The sequence below is a fragment of the Terrapene carolina genome, unplaced genomic scaffold, assembly GCF_002925995.2.
Source record: "Terrapene carolina triunguis isolate 2854851 unplaced genomic scaffold, T_m_triunguis-2.0 Scaffold93, whole genome shotgun sequence".
Taxonomy (NCBI): domain Eukaryota; kingdom Metazoa; phylum Chordata; order Testudines; family Emydidae; genus Terrapene; species Terrapene triunguis.
In genome coordinates this window covers 19,897,464-19,921,468 of record NW_020664444.1, presented here as the reverse complement: position 1 = coordinate 19,921,468, position 24,005 = coordinate 19,897,464, and the positions used below count along the sequence as shown (strand labels likewise).

The following is a 24,005-nucleotide window of genomic DNA, read 5'->3' as shown; positions in this document are numbered from 1 at the left end:
AAGAAAGCTTGTCTGTTTCACGGACAGAAGTTGGTCCAATAAAAGATTTTTCCTCACCCATCCTGAGTCTCAGACAAGATTAGTGACAGGCCATAGGATACTTATAAAACCTCATGGGTTTATATTCTTTACATTTAAATGTACTTTTGAACCTGTTAAGCAGTTTATTTAAAGGACTCCTAACTAAATGGCTCAGACTATGAAGAGTTGTTTTTGAGGAGGTGGGAGGATGGAGGTCATATTTGTTTGTGGCAGCATACTGGAACTCTCTCAGAGAAAGAAAAGCTCAATATATATTTTGAAATTTCTCATTTTGTCCCTTGCCCCCATACCAGCTACCCCACCTCCCCCACCTCACATACACACACACACACCATTCAGCTAAACTAACATTACAGTTTTCTGCTTCCCCTTTTGATCTAGAGGGCAGGGTGGATTTGATTTAAATCACTAGGCAGGAAGACTCGATGTAATCATGGATTTCTACATAAAAGTGCATTCTTGTTGGTTGTTATAACCTTAATACATATTCTTCACAACTCAGAGATAGATGTAGGTTTCATTTTTAGAAGGTACACACTATACATTTTTAAGTGATTTATTTTGAAAACTTTTCAGATAAGTTTTACAGCTATATCAGAAAATGAATGATTGTTTGGTTATTTCATTTACCAAAGGTAATTGAAGCAGATATTTATGAAGTCACTGGGAGGTGAACTATCTCCAATTCAACAGGTTAACCATTAATATTTGGAGGATTTTCTTGCCATTCTGTATTAGGAAGAGAACATCACCAGACAGACATTTAAATTGTTTTATTTAACTAAAACAACGTTTTGTATTCTGGATTTTTTTCTTCAACAGCAAACATATAATATTTTAACAAAACAAGTATATGAATTTTTGAATTTAGTTAAATATTCACGTTTTTTTTAAATCAGGTTTGTTTTTGTTAAAATTGTTTTTAACTAAAATTGTTAAATGAAATATTTAAAAAAAATTAAATCGACTATGTCAGCCAGGTCAACATGAGAAACTTAAAATATTGGCTTCTGCAGCTAACTCAGTTGTCTTCATTTTCTTGTTTGTTCATAATCTGGAAAAGAAAAACAAGCTTTCCTGCTTTTTCAGGTCCCAAACGATTTTTCAATTTGGAATGAATTAGTCCAAAGGAAGAAAATATTTTTTCTACACCGTCAGAAGAAGCTACTGCTGTTAAAAGTGAGATTATCACTTCAACAGTCTCTGAATCCAAGTGCTTAAGTGACTTCCACCAGTTCACTGGTGTGACTTTCTTTAAAACATCATCAGCAAACATATATTTCTTGAATGCTTCACCCTTAGCTCTGAACTTTATTATAGTTGGCATTATGGAGGGATGATTGCTGGATGTCCATGTCATAGTCAACTCCTCTTCTTCAGCAGTTAAGGTTTGACCCTGGTACCAAGTATTGAGAATATTTGCAAGAAAATGAGCTGGAGATAGTGCTTGTCCCATTCGTTTTTTTAATGCTTGTAATTTAACTCTTTCATTGCATATTTCTCTTTTTAAGATCTCACTCACTTCCTTCCAAATTTCAACAGCGTCAGCAATAAAACAGCTATTTCCCTGCATTTTGTTCAAGGCTACAGAAATGGGATTCAAGGTACTCAGCATGTGTTCAACATTTCTCTTAAGCCCAATGTTGAGAACTTTGGCTGTGACAGTGCCATCTATTTTTTCACAATTTTGTTCACAAACTGTCATCAGATTAGGCCAGTTCTTGATATAGTGCTCTAAACAGTCCACTCCTGAGTTCCATTGCACGTCTTGTAGAAGACTTAGCTTGGTTCCTCCCAATTTTTTCAGAGTAGCTGCTGCAAAGTGGTTGTTACGGAAGTATTTTGCAATTTCAACATTAGCCTTTATTTCTGGAACACTAAAGTCTTTGGCTAGGAGGTGCATCAAATGAGCACTGCAACTGGGTTATTAGCTTGGGACACTCTTCACTCTCTTCTAAATAATTTCTTCTCATCTTGGATACATTTGCAGCATTGTCTGTGACCAACCTACGTACTAGACATTTGAATTTTTTTTCACAGTTTGTTATAGCTTTTACTGCTACTTCTTGCAAGTATTCTGCTGTGTGTGCATTTCCTCATGTATCAATTGTTTCTGTAAGGAAGACATTCCCTTCTTCTATTGTCACACAAGCACATACAACAGGATCATTGTGGATATTGCTCCACCCATCAAGACTCAGGTTAACAATTTTACCCTCTAACCTTTTGCACACTGCTCAATTTCTCTTTCATACACTTTATCCAGCAATTTGCCTGCTCTGTTGGGTGGACTGTATCCTGGTCTTAATGACTGAATCATGTTAATGAAGTGTGGGTTCTCAATCATACGGAAAGGAGAGTTTGTTGCATAAACAAACCAGGCAATTTTTTCATCCATTACCTCTTTTTGTAATCTGCTGGTTCTTATCACATACTTATCTATGGTTGTTTCTGGATGATGGAGTTTTTTTTTCTTTTTGCTACAAGTGATATACTGTGGCTATGTGACATACATGATGTGACTGAAACACTATCATTGGCAGATAACTCTAAAACTATGAAAATGATGGTGAGCTTGAAGGTGGATAATCTTCAGAATCCTGTATGTTGAGGATGGATTCTCCTAAACAAAATAGGTCAATGCAGTTATTTAATTACTATTACCATACTGCTCATTTAGTATTACTCATTGCATTCATTGACACTCAGTACTACTTTAAAGGTGAAATTGTAAAAGGAAGATCTGCCTATTCCAGCTATTTATTTTTTTATCACAACTGCATCTAAAATTATAGTACCATAGAGTAACAACTATATTTTTTGCTCAAACATGAGAATTCAAGAATAGTCCAGAAGGAAGACAGGCAGTCCTTAAGAAAGAAGTATAAAATAAAAATGTTTACCAACCTGAAGATCCTGCATACTCAGACATGTTCCTTTCATCATCTTCAACGCAGCTTCCTCCTGAGAAGGAACACTTCTCATGATGTTGTTTCATTCAGGCGTTGCATTTCTTTGTTGCACTATTTGCATTTTGCATGCATGCCTGTCTTACCCACAGGTAGAGGAACTTCATTAAAATATTCCCAAACTGGGTCTCTTTTATGGCCTGCTGCCATTATTGGTTTTCCCTTCTAGTGAGAGAATGGTATGGGAGATCTCAAAATCAATGAAGGCTACACTCAGAAAGACCTCAAGACTTCTGGACTATGCTGCTCAAACACCTTCACTTTTGTTTCTACTGCCTGTCCCTCTCTTCTCACATTTATCTCCAGAATTCTTCTCCGTGTCCAGATCTATTCTGCCCACAATAATCTTTTATTTATTGAACTTTTTGAAACTTTGCACTTTTAGAGAGAAGTAAGGGATTGACTCTGTGTACACAAATTTGAAGAGGGACAATAGGGTTGAGGTCTGTTATTTCTCACCTCTATATATTATTTATTTATTTATTTAAAAACATTTTTGCTGTTAACAAGCATGTTATCTCTGGAGATACAAATCCACAGTTTGAGAACTGTAAAACTAAGCATCGCTGATGGTATCTTCTGGACTGAGCACTAGTCCCATTGGGCAGATAGAAAGATTAACCTAAATAATCTATACAGAAGCCCCTGGAACCCCATAAGATTGGGTCCCCAATCCATGAACTATTGGAACTCATTTACAAATCTTTTCTTAAACATCACATGAATATATTGTCTCATACTATAGAATTAGAATTTATAATCCCTATTCCATGATGAAATATCTTTGAACTATAATGTATCTTAATTAAAACTATCTTTAGATAAAATGCTTTTTGAGGACAAAATCTATCAAAAAATCCAATTTAAATAAAAAAATCCAATTTTTTTTATTAAAAAAAAAAATTGATTTTTATCTACCCTGCTAGAGGGAAGTACAGCTGTTATTTGCCATGGGTGTACATCTCATTTCCCATCTAGTTTACTAAGTACATTGTTTTCTATATCTTATTATTTACTCAAATGTAAGTTACTAACCTAAATAATTATCCTAATCACTTAAAAAATGATGTTCTGCATTTTAAAACAAATATGCTGCTTGCCAGGCAGTGGCATATACAAGAAACAATCATGTGTTAGTAGATCCAAGGGCAACACTCTTCTGCTCCATCCCTTACATCTGTGACATTAGACTCATTTTATCTGACGATATATCAGGTCCCGTCTATACAACAACAACGATGACAAGAAGAGTTATTAAAAACAAATAAAAAAAACAGTTTGGTCCCATTCTGGAAAGGAGCTAGTTGATTTTCAAAAGCCATTTTAACCTTTTCCCACAACTAGGCAGTGATGTAGTCTCAGGATTGGTTTTCAAGAGCCCTTTTAACCAAATTACGCCTAACCTGTTCTGGCAAAAAAAAAAAAAAAAGTTTCCTGCTCCTGCCTTTTTTGTAATGTAGATGGGATGTAAGTCACTTCAAATAGCTACATGTTATTTTAGTACAATCCAAGAATACCAGAAACACATAGGCCTGGAAAACTGGTATTGTGGACTGATTCTTTTCTGCCCCTCCCCACCCCAACTCTGACCAGCATATATCCACAGAAAATTTCTCCCTAATGATAAAATGAGGATGGAATATATTCTGAACACAAATAAAAGAAGCAACAGAATACAAGCAACAAGCGTGATTTCAATGGAATCACCTGACAAATTTATTCTAAAAATTCAATTTACTGCTGTTTTGAATGCATCTAATGTTTCTGTTCTAACAAAGTTGCACACTAATGTGCAGCATATGGTCAAGTATTCTGTTGTTCAAACTGTAGAATGCATTTTGAAATAATAAAAGTTATCCCAAGTATGGAAGCATCGCAACCCTCTTAATTCAATTTAGTTGAAAATCCGCACAAAAACCTTGGTGTCAAGATATTTTAAAAATGCATTTTTAAAATAAACAGCATATTTTAAATGCCAGAGGAGTAAATAATTTCTGCTCTCCTGCCCCACTCACACCACGCACATTTACACATTTTCGTAGTTCTACTGGAAATTCATAGGGCATCAAAAACCTACAATGAGTCCTAGAATCATAGAATATCAGGGTTGGAAGGGACCTCAGGAGGTCATCTAGTCCAACCCCCTGCTCAAAGCAGGACCAATTCCCAACTAAATTATCCCAGCCAGGGCTTTGTCAAGCCGGGCCTTAAAAACCTCCAAGGAAGGAGACTCCACCACCTCCCTAGGTAACGCATTCCAGTGCTTCACCACCCTCCTAGTGAAATAGTGTTTCCTAATATCCAACCTAGACCTCCCTCACTGCAACTTGAGACCATTGCTCCTTGTTCTGTCATCTGCCACCACGGAGAACAGCTGAGCTCCAGCCTCTTTGGAACCCCCCTTCAGGTAGTTGAAGGCTGCTATCAAATCCCCCCTCATTCTTCTCTTCTGGAGACTAAACAATCCCAGTTCCCTCAGCCTCTCCTCATAAGTCATGCGCTCCAGCCCCCTAATCATTTTTGTTGCCCTCCGCTGGACTCTTTCCAATTTTTCCACATCCTTCTTGTAGTGTGGGGTCCTCTTCTTCTGTCATCTAAAGCAATTCTACTTAAGCATCTCAAAGTTAGACTTTTTATTTGATGAGTACAAGACTGCCAAAATGGTGCTTTATGTTTGCAACTTTCAGTTTCCGGAGATGAAAATTTACCCCTTTGATACTTGCATAGCAGACTACATATAAGTGAAAGCTGCATCTTACTGCACTATTTTAAACCTACAGTAGACTCAAGTCTTCACAGACACTGTGAGTGGCTGTCCAAAACTATCATCTACCATGTTTGTGCTAGCTGCAGCATAGCAATAGCACATTCAAATATTCTAACCTTGTGTGGCTAAACTATGATCTATAAAGCATAATTATTTATTATTTGTTAAGGGACTTTATAGACTATATACACTGTCTGCCCAAACAGTTAACAATCAAGCTGGAGTTTGTAATCTAGATATACAAGCATAGGCATCTCCCACTGTACTTATCACCGATAGGTAAGGATATGTGCCAAAAGTAAACACATTATTATTAAAGGGACAATGAGACATGAAATTAGCGTCTGCCAGGTATGATATAATGATTTAGAAGTGTGCCATAACAAATTTCAAGTTAAAATCCCAAACTGTCTTAAAGAGATTATAATTTTCTGCTCCCAGAGATACAAATAGCACAATGCATATATCAATTATACAGAAGAGCTTTTCATTTTCCTTCACACCAATATTTCCAAAGTACTTTTAAAAACGAACCTACCAGTTTTAAGTTTAAATTGTAACAAACAGGATATTTATATTATGTGTAACAAATATCTTTAATGATTTAAAGAATTTATTCTTGATATTCTTTTAGAGTCTTCCTTAATCTAAAAAAATTAAATATTTGAGCACTTTATATACTTTTTAATTATGTTAGTATCCCCAAAATGCTTACCAGCACTAACATTCTTTGATAGAACTGGAAGTGGGTCAGTGTCTTGATCGGGTTTGATTAAAATGGAAACAGCAGAGGATGCTGTTATCTCTCTTAGAAGGCTGCTAACACCTTGGGTGGATTCCTTCAACAATGAGGTTACATTTTGCGTGGATTCTTTTAAGAGATCAGAGACGGTAGGAGTGCATTTGCTCTGCCCATTTAAGTCCTTGTTGTCGATGTTGATTGCAAAAAGAATGGAGTTCAGACCTTTAGATAAAGCAAAAAGAAAAACCATACAGCAACATAACTGAGTGCATATATGCAATGATATTTCATACACAAATGAAATTAATAGAACATTAAGGCTGCAATGAGGAAGTGTGAAAATAAATCCACAACGAAGAGTAGATTTTAACACTGCCTCCTTCTGTAATTCACTAATCACATACTATCTCAAATATCACATAGTGGAAGATCTGTGCTGATGACTCACAGATCTACTTCTCTCCTCTGGACCGGTCTCCTTCCGTCCAATTAAAATATCATCCTGTCTCTCTGACATTGCTTTGTGAATGTCTAGCCATCACCCAAAGCTTAATGTGGCTAAAACAGAGTTCTTAACCATATCCCTCCTCCAACCAGCCCCGCTAATTCCTTCATTGATCACTGTGGACAACACCTCTGCCCTGCCTCTCACTTAGGCTCCTAATGTGGGCATCATTTTCAACTCGGAACTCTCTCTAGGTCCTCACATCTAGGCTATGTCTAAATCTTGCCAATTCTTTATGTATTACAACTCTAAGATATGACCTTTCTTATCCATCCATGCAGCTAAAAATTCTCATCCAAGCTCTCATCAAGTAGCATTTCAATCACTCCAACATCATTCTCTCTGCCTTTCACAAATACAGTCTTGCCCCATTTACATCCATTCAGAATGCTGCTACAAAGATCATTTTCCTAGCTTATTGCTTTGACCATGTCATCCCTCTCTTTATATCCTTCCACCAGCTCTATTACATCCAACATAAGCTGCTTGTCATCACTTCCAAGGCCCTTCAGGGTCTATCCAGATGCTACCTATGATCTTGCATTTGCTATTAAGATGTTGATGCTCACCTATGATCGGCCTATGATGCCAGCCTCCTTCACCCACTTGTTACATTTTCTCACAAGCACCTCTGTGCTCTCTCCCATGCTGCCCCTCATGTTTAGGAGGAGCTCCCAATAAATATCCACAAAACTAACTCATTATCCTCCTTGAAAAGCCTCCTCAAAAATTCTCCTCTGCTGTAATGCCTACCAAAAAAACCCCACTCGACAACAGGTAGGCTGCTGGTTTGCTGAGACCACTGCCTATCATGTTGACCAATATTGTCTTTGTTTCCCTGTATGACTGTATCCACCTGTTGGATCTTGTCTTATACTGAGACTGTAAACTCTTTGGGGGCACAGATTGTCTTTTTTGTTGTTTGTACAGTGGCTAGTACAATAGAGTCCTAGGCCATGACTATGGCTTTTAGGCATTAATGTAATAAAAATAAATAAGAAGGAACATTACACAGAGGAAGGATGGTCCAGAGGCTAGAACATTAATTTGGACTTGCCAGACCAAAGTTCAATTCCCTATGATCTTGGATGCAATTCAAGAAATAGTATGCAGCCAAGTAAGACTACTGCATTGCTGACACTGTCAAAATGCTGCTTTAAGTTGTTTTGCTGTTAAAAAAAAGTCAGTGCTCTTTTGAATAACATATCCTAATTATTTTCTTTGCTAGTGTACTGATACAGCAATATAAACTACAATTTTGAAAGATAAAGGTTTGTAAGCAAAAAGTTAAAGCTCCCACACAAAGTATTCCCACCAAGTAGAGACCTACAAAATCTCAATACTCCCTCTGTAATTTAAGTTGGTGCCAATATCCAATGTTATGTATGCCCCATTACTGAGTACATAAAATGAACCAGCACTCGCCTCACCAACAGCACCCAACTCATTATTTTATAAAGTGCTTTATAATTACTATAGAAATAAGCACATTCCAAAAATGAAGTCTCTCTCACAACAGTATCATTCAAGAGTTTGCCTTAAAATGTCCAGGCTTACCAGCTGCCATCGTAGGTATCATACTAGAACGTTCTTCATCCATCATAAAAGACCAGTCTTCATAGAAGACACTATAGATTAAAAGGTAAACATAAAGCCACATTGTTGCATATTCTTTATTTAGCATACACTGTTTTTCAAAAGAGGAAACATGACACATATCAGCTGCACAGAGGCTCAGATACATCAGCTGATCCAAATACAAAGTGCAGTGGCCCTTTAAAGAGCCTGACATGCATGAGATGGGAGAAAGAGTAATATAAACTCTAGGCAATTCTAAACTAAAAGTAATGAAGCCTATTCAAATGTGAGTTGCATAACAGTGAATATCGGGCGTTAAATGAAATAGTCTGCCTTTGATCTTCGCATTTTCTAATAAGATGCAAGTCATTCAGATCAGGACTCTCTCAGCTGTAAGACTAAGTTTACAGTAATACTAGCAATTACTTCTGGATAAACAGCTATATTAACAGCCATATCACTTACCACTGCATATCCATGTAGTTGCCATATTTGAGAAATCCAACATTTCACCCATAGCTACCAAACCATTTTGGAGCAAGTTAGAAAGGATAGATATGAACAAATAATGAGAACAGAGCAAGATCCCGTGTTAAAAACTGAGCTGTTGAGCAATGAATTATCAGGTCCAACCAAATTATTTAGGCTCTTGCTCAACCAGGATGTAAAGGCACTAAAGAATCAAAGGGAGGTTGATGTGATTGTAAGTAATAGGCAAGAGACTGGTAACTAAACATGTTGGGCTGAACCTTTTCCTTAGCAAGCACCATACTCTATCATTACACATTAAATGAATGGTTAAAGAATGGGATAGCAAAGAATTTATTGTGACAAAAAACAGACTGAGTTCTTATAAAAGAAAATAAATAAAGGGAAGAAAATGGATGCAATCTACCAGGTTTTGTACTTTGTAACATTTTGCGTGAACACTGTCTACTAATTGTGTTGTTTATTTAGATGTTGACTCTTCAGATCAAGGACTGTCATATAATGTGTATGAAGAATGGTGCCCAATCCTGACTAGGGCATTTAGGCTCGTTCGGGCTCTTGCTCGCTCTCTCCCCCTCTCCGCTCGCTCTCTCCCTTACCCCCATCTCATGCAGAACATTAGGCCTTCACCGCTGCCTTCCATCTTTTCCCATCTCCTGCTGCAATCTTAACTTCTTCTAGTGTCACTTTGATAGCTTTCAGTTCTGCTTCTATTGTGTATTTCCATGTTTGTTATCCTGAGTCTACCTCATCATCTCTTGCCTTGGGGATTTCAGTCCAATGCCCGTCTCATCATGTTATTTGGGTCTTTCCTCCATGTATGTTCTAGACATCTCCATTTTCATTCCATAATTTCCTGTCCTTAGTTTCTGTTTTGTCCTCCTCCAGAGTTCTTTGTGTGTGATTTTTTTCTGGACATCTAGTATGGAGGATTTGTCTAAGACAACTGTTTATGAAAACTTGGAGTTTAGACAGTAAGGTCTTAACAAGACTTCAAGTTTCAGCACCGTATAGTAAGACTCATTTTATAATCATGTTAAATATTTGAAGTTTAGTTCAGAGGGCAAGATTTCTGTTTCTCCAGATCAGCTTTGGCATTACAAAGGCATTTCTGGATTCCACTATTCTGGCTTTAATGTCTTACTAGGCTGCCAAGATATGTGAACATCCATGACATCTGTGACAGAATCGTATCCCTAGTCATAATAGATCTGAATGTTCACAAATTTTTGAAGGATAACATAATGGCATAGCAACTTCCATAAAAGTGTTCTATCCTCTGTTCCAAAGGCATTTTGGAAATCTTTATAATTCATATAAAGCGTCGACTATCACTCTATCAACAGTTCTTTCAAGATACGTTGCTATTTGCTATCCTGTTTGACCCCAGCCTGTTCTTGTCTGTGATGCTTCCCAAGGGGGTACCCAGGGTTGTGAGGCATCTCGCCACCACCTGCCCTTGGTGTGAGGTCTGTGCCTGCTGTGAATCAGCTCCCTGATTCCAACACCCTCTGGCAACAAAAACACTGTCTTCCAGGCCTCCACAGAGGACTCTCTGTGCAGGTTAGCAACAGGCTCACATAAATCCCTTAGTCCTCTGAATGTCCCTCTGGAGAGCCCAGACATTAGTCCACCAAACACTCACATAACTCTCAGATTCTCCACTCCCAAAGGAATAGTTTACACCAAGATATTTGATTCCTCTCATGATCACCACTCTGCTTAACCCACAGCACTCTGATACATTAATAAACTTATTCCTGTTTTCACTATAATCAAAGAACAGAGATTAAAACAATAGTAAATAAGTATATTGGAAACAAATAGTTACACATAGAGCCTCTCTCTGCACCTCAGATATACCAGATCAGACTTTTGATCTTCATCAGAAAAGAAGGTTCCCATCCCATCCCTTGCTATTTACCTCTTCCTGTTCATTTCCTAATGAAGTCTCCACAAGCTCTTCATTAGCATTTGACTCAATATGCTAATAGACTTCTGTTGCAAGACACACAATACACAGTGGTCCACCAGGGGGAGATGTTTCTCCCCACCTCCTGTATGGAGAAGTTTGTCTCAAAGGCCTGGTCTACACTACGAGTTTATCTCAAATTTAGCAGCGTTAAACCAAATTAACCCTGCACCCGTCCACACAACGAAGCCCTTTACCTCGACATAAAGGGCTCTTAATATCGATATCTGTACTCCTCCCCGACGAGGGGAGTAGCGCTGAAATCGGTATTGCCATTTCGAATTAGGGTTGGTGTGGCCGCAATTCGACGATATTGGCCTCCGGGAGCTATCCCACAGTGCACCATTGTGACCGCTCTGGACAGCAATCTGAACTCGGATGCACTGGCCAGGTAGACAGGAAAAGCCCTGCGAACTTTTGAATTTTATTTCCTGTTTGGCCAGCGTGGAGAGCACAGGTGACCACGCAGAGCTCATCAGCACAGGTAACCATGCAGTCCGAGAATCGAAAAAGAGCAGCAGCATGGACCGTACGGGAGGTACTGGATCTGATCGCTATATGGGGAGAGGATTCCGTGTTAGCAGAACTACGTTCCAAAAGACGAAATGCCAAAACTTTTGAAAAAAATCTCCAAGGGCATGATGGAGAGAGGCCACAATAGAGACTCACTACAGTGCCGCGTGAAAGTTAAGGAGCTCAGACAAGCCTATCAAAAAACAAAGGAGGTAAACGGTCGCTCCGGGTCAGAGCCGCAGACATGCCGCTTCTACGCTGAGCTGCATGCAATTCTAGGGGGGGCCGCCACCACTACCCCACCTCTGACCGTGGATTCCGAGCAGGGGGTAATCTCAGCCATGCCTGAGGATTCTGCGGACGGGGAAGATGAGGAGGAGGAGGATGACGACGAGCTTGCGGAGAGCACACAGCACTCCGTTCTCCCCAACAGCCAGAATCTTTTTCTCAGCCTGACTGAAGTACCCTCCTAACCCCCAGACAATGAGGCCATGGAAGGGACCTCCGGTGAGTGTACCTTTGTAAATATAAAACATGGTTTAAAAGCAAGCGTTTTTTAATGATTAATTTACCCTGAGGACTTGGGATGCATTCGCGGCCAGTACAGCTACTGGAAAAGTCTGTTAACGTGTCTGGGGATGGAGCGGAAATCCTCCAGGGACATCTCCATGAAGCTCTCCTGGAGGTACTCCAAAAGCCTTTCCACAAGGTTTCTGGACAGTGCAGCCTTATTCCGTCCTCCATGGTAGGACACTTGACCACGCCATGCTAGTAGCAAGTAATCTGGTATCATTGCATGACAAAGCCTGACAGCGTATGGTCCCAGTGTTTGCTGGCATTCAAGCAACATCCCTTCTTTATCTCGCTGTGTTATCCTCAGGAGAGTGATATCGTTCATGGTAACCTGGTTGAAATACGGGAATTTAATTAAGGGGACAGAAGTGGCCATTCCTACTGGGCTGTTTGCCTGTGGCTGAAAAGAAATCCTTCCCTGCAGTTAGCCAAGCGGGGGGGGAAGGAGGGGGAGGGATAACTATAGGCATTTCAACATCCCCAATGGTTATTTTCTGGTCTGGGAAGTAAATCCCTTGCTGCAGCCGTTTAAACAGATTAGTGTTCCTGAAGATGCGAGCGTCATGAACCCTTCCCGGCCATCCAACGTTGATGTTGGTGAAACGTCCCTTGTGATCCACCAGTGCTTGCAGCACCATTGAAAAGTACCCCTTGCGGTTTATGGCTGCCCTGGTGCTCCGGTGCCAAGATAGGGATATGGGTTCCATCTATCGCCCCACCACAGTTTGGGAATCCCATTGCAGCAAAGCCATCCACTATGACCTGCACATTTCCCAGAGTCACTACCTTTCGTAGCAGCAGCTCAGTGATTGCTTTGGCTACTTGCAACACAGCAGCCCCCACAGTAGATTTGCCCACTCCAAATTGATTCCCGACTGACCGGTAGCTGTCTGGCGTTGCAAGCTTCCACAGGGCTATCGCCACTTGCTTCTCAACTGTGAGGGCTGCTCTCATCTTGGTATTCTGGAGCTTCAGGGCAGGGGAAAGCAAGTCACAAAGTTCCATGAAAGTTTCGCAGCCACTGGGAATCGTCCCACACCTGCAACACTATGCGGTCCCACCAGTCTGTGCTTGTTTCCCGGGCCCAGAATCGGCATTCCACGGCTATAACCTGCTTCATTAACAGCATGATCTCCAAAGCGCCGGGGCCTGCAGTTTGATAGAATTCCATGTCCATGTCCTCATCACTCTCGTCGCTGCGCTGCCGTAGCCTACTCCTCGTCACCTGGTTTTGCAGGTACTGGTTCAGCATAAACCGCACAATAACGTGCGAGGTGTTTATAATGTTCATGACTGCTGTCTTGAGCTGAGCGGGCTCCATGCTTGCCGTGGTATGGCGTCTGCACTGTTCACCCAGGAAAAAGGCACGAAAAGGTTGTCTGCCGTTGCTTTCCCGGAGGGAGGGGAAAGATGTACCCAGAACCACCCGCGACAATGTTTTTTGCCCCATCAGGCATTGGGATCTCAACCCAGAATTCCAATGGGCGGAGGAGACTGCAGGAACTATGGGATAGCTACCCACAGTGCAACGCTCCGGAAGTCGACGCTAGCCTCGGTACATGGACGCACACCACCGAATTAATGTGCTTAGTGTGGCCACATACACTTGACTTTATACAATCAGTTGCCAAAAATCGAATTCTGTAAATTCAGATTAATCCCGTAGAGTAGACATACCCAAAGCATGCTATCTTTGAGTTTTCTGCCTTTAACTACAATGCTAGAGAACATAATTTTCAGCATATATACACATAACTCCTAGCATATTTTCCATATATACATCTCACAATGATTATGACCACTGTGACACAGTCTTTCATTAAAGACCTTGCATGTCATTCTTTCGGTGACTCCAGGGGATCCCTGTACCCCAGGCCCTCTCCCAGTTGGCATCAAGAGGTCCTTGGGTCACACTATCATAATCCTGAATCTACCTCTTTCTTTATTATGTATAGACACTACCACTATACAAATAAGAGTACTTCCCTTAGACATTTGATAAGATACCAAATAAAAAACTTGAAGGTTAAGTAAAAAACTGGAGGCGTTTGTGAAAGATTGGAGGTCTTGAATGTTAACTAGCTAGCAGGAAGGCTAGAGGAAGTCAGAGTAGATGGAAGGAAATCTTTTTCTATGGAGTGGAAAAGTGGGTCCCCAACAGCTTACTGCTAGGAATGATCTTGCTTGCTACACCCATAAAGTGATTTAGAAAGGGGAGCAAACTGCTTGATATTAAAAGGAAATCTTTCTATTGAATTCAACAGGAGTCGGATAAGGCCCAAAATCTATGGATGACAGACACTGGAAGGATAACAGATATTCTTGAGAATCTTCAGTGACAGGAGGATCTAAGCAGACTGGAGAAAAAGGACAAAAGTATGTCATATAGAACTGAATGTGATTAAATGTAAAATCAATAACATTACCCACTTCCATAGTGCCTTTCATCTGACGATTACAAAGTGCACGTTAAATTATTCCTTAACACTTCTATAGCACACTACCCTTTTTACAAATAAGTTGAGACACAGTGATTAAGTGACTTCCTCAAAGTCTGACAGAGCCCTGAATCCTGAGTCCAAAATCATAAAAACGTAACAACAGCCATACTGGGTCAGACCAATGGTCCATCTAGCCCAGTATCCTGTCTTCTGACAGTGGCCAATGCCAGGCGCTTCAGAGGGAATGAACAGAACAGGCAATCATCAAGTAATCCATCCCCTGTGGCCCATTCCCAGCTTCTGGCTAACAGAGGCTAGGGACACCATCCCTGCCCATCCTGTCTAATAATCATTGATGGACCTGTTCTCCATGAACTTATCTAGTTCTTTTTTGAACCCTGTTATAATCTTCCCAACATCCTCTGACAAAGGGTTCCACAGGTTGTGTTGTGTGAAGAAATACTTCCTTTTGTTTTTAACCTGCTGCCTATTAATTTTATTTGGTAACCCCTAGTTCTTGTGTTACGAGAAAGAATAAATAACACTTCCTTATTTACTTTCTCCACACCAGTCGTGATTTTATAGACCTCTGTCCTATTCCCCCTTATTCATCTCTTTTCCAAGCTGAAAAGTCCCAATCTTATTAATCTCTCCTCATATGGAAGCTGTTCCATACCCCTAAATCATTTTTATTTCCCTTTTCTGTACCTTTTCCAATTCCAAAATATCTTTTTTGAGATGGGGTAACCAGATGTGCACGCAATATTCAAGATGTGGGTGTACCATGGATCTATATAGAGGCCATATATCATATCATCTATCCCTTTCCTAATGATTCACAACATTCTGTTAGCTTTTTTCACTGCCGCTTCACATTGAGTGGATATTTTCAGAGAACTATCCACAATGACTGCAAGATCTCTTTCTTGAGTAGTAACAACTAATTTAGACCCCATCATTTTATACGTTTAGTTGGGATTATGTTTTCCATTGTGCATTATTTCCTAGCCTCTGCGCTAGCCACTGAAATTTTTAGAACGCTTTGGACAGACTATAAAATAAATTGTATAGTAAACAGTTGTCTACGAAAAATTTAAAACAGCAGTTAAAAGTGTGATACTAAGTGGTTTAACTAAAATAAAATGGACTACTTCATCGACTACTAGTTTCAGATATTTTTAAATGCCAGTGCTTAGTCTGCAATTGCATGCATTCCTCCATTATTAAGTCATTAAATACAGTTACCTAAGTCGATTTTTATCTGCAAGCAGCATATGGACATATCTTTCCAGAGAATGTTCATTTAATGCACAGCGTAGCCAGGCACGGCCTCTGCCAATATCTGTAGTAATAGTCCTCAGAGAGTAGAAGCGCTGTAGTTCATGTTTATTCAGAACTTCTCTTACGTAGTACCAAAACACTGGCTCTGCAAGATATATTAAGATACAAAAATACACTTAACTCATATGTCTGGTCTATTTTCCTCTCTCCCTATCACAAAGTTATTAAAGAGAATACCATTTATATCATTTCTATTCTTACCTCCAAATTTTTATGCCAGTTTTTTCAAATATCATTCTAAAGCCAATATAATTACTATTTCATGCTTAAGCACACACAATAAACTGTCTCCTATCTATAGAACATGCTATTTTACTAAAACAATACAATTACCTGCTTATGACCTTGAACATAGATGAATCATTTCCCAGCTTGTTGTAACCCTTCAGTTTAGTAGCTTGCTTACTTCTACAGAATTTCTCTGAAGCTATTGACTGTAGATATTTGTGATAAGAATTATCCCTGCAGGATTCCACCTTCACTCCTAAATCTAATATATATTTAAAAAGTCATCCAATTTACTATTTCATTTATAACAGCAGGGCCAAAATTTCATCTGGGGATGCATATTGCTATCGTTTTTAAAAACACACCTATGCTCCAGAATTGATAAATTTGTGACTGATGTAAGATAAGTTAAGTTTGCTGGCAACAAATTCTACTTAATATTAAAAACCTCCCATCAAATTACCGTATTGCAGTTAACTACCATTCTACTCTATATAGGTTCTTATACCATGCTCAACACTCTGACATCTGACCATTTTCCAGCAGTGCATTAAGCAATATGATTAACACTTGTCCTGTGTTTGTTCTCTCCTCCTGTCCCTAGGAGTGGGTTTTGGGTTTGGTTGTTGTTGTTGTTGTTGTTTTGGGGGGGGGGGGGGGAGGAGACAAGAGGAGGGAGAATTTGGTCTGTTTTTTTAAATATGCATGTTGCTATGTGTTTATGCTAGAGAAGGCAAGGTCAAATAAATGTGCCTTGTACTTGATGTGGAAGGTGGTGCAGATTGTGATGGTCTTTATTTCCTGGGGGAGTTAATCCCATAATCTTGAACTGGCCCCCAAGAAAGTTCTGAATTAGAGGTAATGACAATACACATGTCAAGAACAGCATACGTGTGTACAATAAAACACTTTTACTTCACCACATTTTTCAATTAAACTCAAAATGTTCTCAGGATACTTTTATGCCAGGTCACATCCTCCCAATTCACTGGGGAGAAAGGAGCAGCCATCTATTAGCTTATTCCTTGCCATTAAAATAATATTTTTAACAAGTTATATGCAGTTTGACAATTACTATTGACCATCAGTATTGCATGAAATATATATATTGCTCAAAAACAAACTATACAGCAATATTAGCATTAGAGTCTCAGTACCACAAGATATTATTGAAAAAAAATTAGGGAAAAATATTAAAGTGTGAACAAGAAAATTGGCAGTTCCGCTAAATGAGATGAAAACATGTAAGAGATAGGAACCTCACACTTCAAAGACATATCAACCACATATCCCTGGGGTTATAAAGAAACTTCCCCCATGGGCATGTTTATCACAGACATTTTCATTTGGGGGATTTATACATTTCTGTGAAACACAGAATACTGGACAAGATGGACCACTGGTTTGATCCAGTATAACAATTCTCATTGTCCCCTGTTCCTTTACACACGGATCCTACACATGGACTAAATTTAACAATTAAAATGGAACTACTCACATGTGCAAAATTAAACATGTGCTTACCATGGATTAGGGCCTTATATAATGAACTAACATGGAAAAGATAAAGAGGGCCACACTATATGTGTGGAAGCTTTATTACTATTTCTGTAGCTCTGGTCTGGCTTGCATTTATTTGGATCTCTCCATTTCAAACAGTTAAACTGGCATATCTAAGAAAAGAAAAGATTCCTTAAAATAAAATATATCAGTAGCAAAACTACCTCGATTTACTTCTTTTATGAAGAGAGTCTCTTATGATTGTTTATGAAAACATGCATTCATTTGTGTTTCAGTAAGACAGAAAAACTGAAGGAGGAAATGAAAATGTTACTGGAATGAAAAAACAAGTAGATTTCCCCTTCTGCTCAAAGCTAACAATCCCACTGTTTCCTGGCACTCTGCTTATTGACAGCAATCAAGGCTTTCTGAAAAGGATGGAATTTCGGGCATCAACAGTTAATATTCAAAATTTATTGAATATAAATTAAATACTAGCATTAAATTCTACAGTCCAGTATGAACATATTGATATAAGGTGGGATTTCCAAAAGCACTAAGTCACTGATTAATTGGGAGCAGACACACAGAGCTTTTGAAAAATCCCACCTCTCAGGTTTACAATACTATTTCCCAGTCTGACAATCACATACAAAAATAATAATCAGGAAGATGATCTACTCTGCATTCAATGTATCCTGCATAAATGTGAGGCAAAATACTGATATTATGCAAGTTACTCAAATATTTACCCAAATATTCACCCACTTTACACAAAATAAAGTTTACATAAATTATACATTCAGTTTTGCTCTATTTGATTATAGGTTCCATAAAGCTCCCATGTATTATACATTACTCAGCTGTGTATTACAAGGTTATAATGCCATCCTGAAATGGTTTATTGGGCAAGGACGAACTAATTTTGAAGTCTGGTTTCAGAAAGTACAAACCTATGGCTTTTTGATGGGGAGAAGGGGAAAAGCCCAAAGTTCACAACTTAGGCATTGTAACTAGCTTGTACTTAAATATTTGCCTTGTAATTAGTTGGAAAATGTTTTTAAACATTTTATAGCATTTTTCACATTAAGTGCCATTGTACAATATTTTGACATTGCCTTTTCTGTGCTATGTGAATAGATTTTTTTAATTTCTTATTTATTCACAGCCAAGCAGGTGCAAAATTTTGTTGTTTTTAATTGGTCGTTTGATTAGATACTAATATTTTAATTCCCCCATACACACATTGATATAAATTAGTCATTCTTCTTTATAAACATATACAGAAAATGATGGTGGTTATCACAGAAGTCTTCTGCATTATGAATCATAAGACACTGTAGGGAGGGTAATCACTGCCTATAATACAATAAGATGGCATGCTGTAAAGAAGAAAGAATGTTTAAGATAAGAACATAAGAATGGCACTCTTGAGGGAATCCTGCACCAAAAAATTAAAATTCTGCACACAATATTTTAAAGTTCTGCAAAATTCTGCATATTTTATTTGTCAAAATAACACTATATAATTGCATCAGTTGCAATTATTTTGGTAATGTATTTCAAAATACCTGTCAGCAACTATGTCTGTAACAATAAAGACAACAAAAATTCCCCCAGGAGTAAAGTGTTAAAAAAACCCCTACGACAACCCAGTTCCTGTATCTCTGCCCCCTCCCACCCAGAGCCGACATGGGGGGGGGGGGGCAGACACCCATACTTTCTGCCCACAGAGCCCAGCCATGGGGCACCCCTCAGCCCACACACCCACAACCCCTTGCCCACAGACAACCCCTTTTCCCCCAGAGCCCAGCTGCAGGCACCCATGCACCCAGACACCTGCAACCCCTCCCTCCTCAGAGCCCAGTTGTAGGGCACCCCCTCACCTCCTCCCCACAGTGCCCAGAGGGAGAAACTGCCTGATGCTGGGTCACAGGCTTGTACTGAGTTTCCTGAATGCCGCCTCCTTCCTTCAGAGTGTGCCGGGAACTGTAGCTGCTGGGAACCCTCTAGCTCCTCCTTCCCTGTCCCCTGGCGGGCCTTCTATTTGCAAGCTAGGAAGCTGGGCTCTGCTGGATCCAGCAGCCCCTAGTGGCAGCCAGCAGTTCTGCAGTGCCAATTCTGCAGTGAAAAAGAAATTCTGCGCAGAACAGTACATAAGAACATAAGAATGGCGATACTGGGTCAGATCAAGGGTCCTTCCAGCCCAGCATCCTGTCTGCCGACAGTGGCCAATGCCAGGTGCCCCAGAGGGAGTGAACCTAACAGGCAATGATCAAGTGAGCTCTCTCCTGCCATCCATCTCCACCCTCTGACAAAGAGAGGCTAGGGACACCATTTCTTACCCATCCTGGCTAATAGCCATTAATGGACTTAACCTCCAAGAATTTATCTAGTTCTCTTTTAAACCCTGTTATAGTCCTAGCCTTCACAACCTCCTCAGGCAAGGAGTTACAGAGGTTGACTGTGCGCTGTGTGAAGAAGAACTTCCTTGTATTTGTTTTAAACCTACTGCCCATTAATTTCATCTGGTGGCCCCTAGTTCTTATATTATGGGAACAAGTAAATAACTTTTCCTTATTCACTTGCTCCACTCCACTCATGATTTTATATACTTCTATCATATCCCCCCTTAGACTCCTTTTTTCCAAAAGTCCTAGCCTCTTTAATCTCTCCTCATATGGAAGCCGTTCCAAACCCCTAATCATTTTAGTTACCCTTCTCTGAACCTTTTCTAATGACAGTATATCTTTTTTGAGATGAGGATACCACATCTGTACACAGTATTCAAGATGTGGGCGTACCGTGGATTTATATAAGGGCAATAAGATATTCTCCATCTTATTCTCTATCCCTTTTTTAAACATTCCTAACATGCTTTTTTGACTGCCACTGCACACTGCGTGGACGTCTTCAGAGAACTATCCACGGTGACTCCAAGATCACTTTCCTGATTAGTTGTAAGCTAAATTAGCCCCCATCATATTGTATGTATAGTTGGGGTTATTTTTTCCAATGTGCATTACTTTACATTTATCCACATTAAATGTCATTTGCCATTTTGTTGCCCAATCACTTAGTTTTGTGAGATCTTTTTGAAGTTCTTCATAGTCTGCTTTGGTCTTAACTATCTTGAGCAGTTTAGTATCGCCTGCAAACTTTGCCACCTCACTGTTTACCCTTTTCTTCAGATCATTTATGAATAAGTTGAATAGGATTGGTCCTAGGACTGACCCTTGGGGAACACGACTAGTTACCCCTCTCCATTCTGAACATTTACCATTTATTCCTACCCTTTGGTTCCCTGTCTTTTAACCAGTTCTCAATCCATGAAAGAATCTTCCCTCTTAACCCACGACAACTTAATTTACGTAAGAGCCTTTGGTGAGGGACCTTGTCAAAGGCTTTCTGGAAATCTAAGTACACTATGTCCACTGGATCCCCCTTGTCCACATGTTTGTTGACCCCTTAGAACTCTAATAGATTAATAAGATATGATTTCCCTTTACAGAAACCATGTTGACTTTTGCCCAACAATTTATGTTCTTCTATGTGTCTGACAATTTTAGTCTTTACTATTGTTTCAACTAATTTGCCCGGTACTGACGTTAGACTTACCGGTCTGTAATTGCCGGGATCGCCTCTAGAACCCTTTTTAAATATTGGCGTTATATTAGCTATCTTCCAGTCATTGGGTACAGAAGCCAATTTAAAGGACAGGTTACAAACCATAGTTAATAGTTCCGCAATTTCACATTTGAGTTCTTTCAGAACTCTTGGGTGAATGCCATCGGGTCCCGGTGACTTGTTACTGTTAAGTTTATCAATTAATTCCAAAACCTCCTCTAATGACTCTTCAATCTGTGACAATTCCTCAGATTTGTCACCTACAAAGGACGGCTCAGGTTATGGTGTCTTTGAAGTGTCCATGTAGCTTGCAGGGATTTCACTCTAGTCACTATATCTTTTAATTTCTGTTTAACTAACCTCCTCATTTTTGCATAGTTCCCCTTTCTGAAATTAAATGCCACAGTGTTGGGCTGTTGAGGTGTTCTTCCCACCACAGGAATGTTAAATGTTATTATGTTATGGTCACTATTTCCAAGCGGTCCTGTTATAGTTACCTCTTGGACCAGATCCTGCACTCCACTCAGGACTAAATTGAGAATTGCCTCTTCCCTTGTGGGTTCCTGTACCAGCTGCTCCAAGAAGCAGTCATTTAAAGCAGTGGTTCTCAAACTAGGGCCGCGGCTTGTTCAGGGAAAGCCCCTGGCGGGCCAGGCCGGTTTGTTTACCGGCCGTGTCTGCAGGTTCGACCGATCGCAGCTCCCACTGGCCGCGATTTGCCGCTCCAGGCCAATAGGGGCTGCAGGAAGGGCGGCCAGCATGTCCCTCGGCCCGCGCATTTCGTCCTGAAGTGACATGTACCCAGTCAATATTGGGATAACTGAAATCCCCCACTATTATTGAGTTCTTTATTTTGATAGCCTCTCTAAACTCCCTTAGCATTTCATCGGCACGATCACTGTCCTGGTCAGGTGGTCAATCATAGATCCCTACTGTTATATTCTTATTAGAGCATGGAATTACTATCCAGAGAGATTCTATGGAACATGTGGATTCATTTAAGATTTTTACTTCATCTGATTCTAAATTTTCTTTCACATATAGTGAAACCCCCTCCCCATCACCACCTCCCCCCACAACCTGTTCTGTCCTTCCGATATATTTTGTACCCTGGAATGATTGTGTCCCATTGATTGTCCTCACTTCACCAGGTTTCTGTGATGCCAATTATATTAATATCCTCCTTTAACACAAGGCATTCTAGTTCACTCAACTTATTATTTAGACTTCTAGCATTTGTGTACAAGCAGTTTAAAAATTTGTCACTGTTTATTTGTCTGCCCTTTTCTGATGTGTCAGATTCTTTTTTATGTGAATGTTTCTCATCTGATCTGGCCCATATTTCATCCTCTCCTCCTGACTAAAACCTAGAGAATCTCTATCAATAGACTCTCCTCTAAGAGAAGTCTCTATCCAATCCACGTGCTCCTCTGCAGCAATCGGTTTTCCCCCATCTCTTAATTTAAAAACTGCTCTGCAACCTTTTTAATGTTAAGTGACAGCAGTCTGGATCCACTTTGGTTTAGGTGGAGCCCATCCTTCCTGTATAGGCTCCCCCATCCCAAAAGTTTCCCTAGTTCCTAATACATCTAACCCCCTCCTCCCTACACCATCGTCTCATCGACGCACTGAGACTCTGAAGCTCTGCCTGCCTACCTGGCCCTGCACGTGGAACTGAAAGCATTTCTGAGAATGCCACCATAGAGGTCCTGGATTTCAGTCTCTTTCCTAGCAGCCTAAATTTGGCCTCCAGAACATCTCTCCTACCTATGTCATTGGTGCCTACATGTACCAAGACCACCGGCTCCTCCCCAGCACTATACGCAAATCTATCTAGATGCCTCGAGAGATCCGCAACCTTTGCACCAGGCAGGCAAGTCACCATACGGTTCTCCCGGTCATCACAAACCCAGCTATCTATGTTTCTAATGATCAAATCTCCCATTACTAACACTGTGCAAATTCTGCATTGCGCAGTGGCGCAGAATTCCCCCAGAAGTAGAATGGGCATACTGGGTCAGACCAATGATCCATCTAGCCCAGTATCCTCTCTTCCAACAGTGGCCAATGCCAGGTGCTTCAGAGGGAATGAACAGAATAGTCAATCATTGAGTGATCCATCCCCCTGTCATCCACTCCCAGCCTCTGGCAGTCAGAGGCTAGGGACATCCACAGCATGGGGTTGTATACCTGACCATCCTGGCTAATAGCCATTAATGGAGCTATCTTCCATTAACTTATCTAGTTCTTTTTTTAACCAAATTATAGTTTTGGCCTTCACAACATCTCCTGGAGTTCCACAAGCTGATTGTGTGTTGTGTGAAGAAGTACTTCCTTTTGTTTTAAACCTGCTGCCTATTAATTTCATTAGGTGACCCCTGGCTTTTGTGTTATGTGAAAGGATAAATAACACTTGCTTAGTCACTTTCTCCACATCATTCATGGTTTACAAGTATAAGTTATTTGTATTTTCAAGTTCTGTTCCCTAGGTCTGTCACTGGCTCTTCACATGGCCTTAAAAAACCCACTCAACTTCTGTGCCATGGTTTACCATCTATAAAATAGATTATGCAGCTTCCAAGAATGGGTCACTGGGTTATGATTTATTAGTATAATCCTGGAGCATCCAAGGTAATGGAACAATCTATACCAGTATATTATTCCTGAACTACATAGGGGGAGATGATGCAACAAAGAAAAGATAAAAACACATGGGCA

General features: G+C 40.0%; 1 protein-coding gene across 1 annotated transcript in view; it reads right to left on the bottom strand.

The window, feature by feature from the left end:
• SNX29 (sorting nexin 29) overlaps positions 1-24,005 on the bottom strand; it is a 472,333-nt gene that overhangs the window by 418,157 nt on the left and 30,171 nt on the right. The window contains exons 5-7 of the mRNA XM_026650716.2: positions 15,837-16,017; positions 8,583-8,653; positions 6,494-6,742 (exon numbers count right to left, since the gene is read on the bottom strand). Of these exons, the coding sequence (XP_026506501.1) occupies positions 6,494-6,742; positions 8,583-8,653; positions 15,837-16,017 (501 nt within the window). The remainder of the gene's footprint in view (positions 1-6,493; positions 6,743-8,582; positions 8,654-15,836; positions 16,018-24,005) is intronic.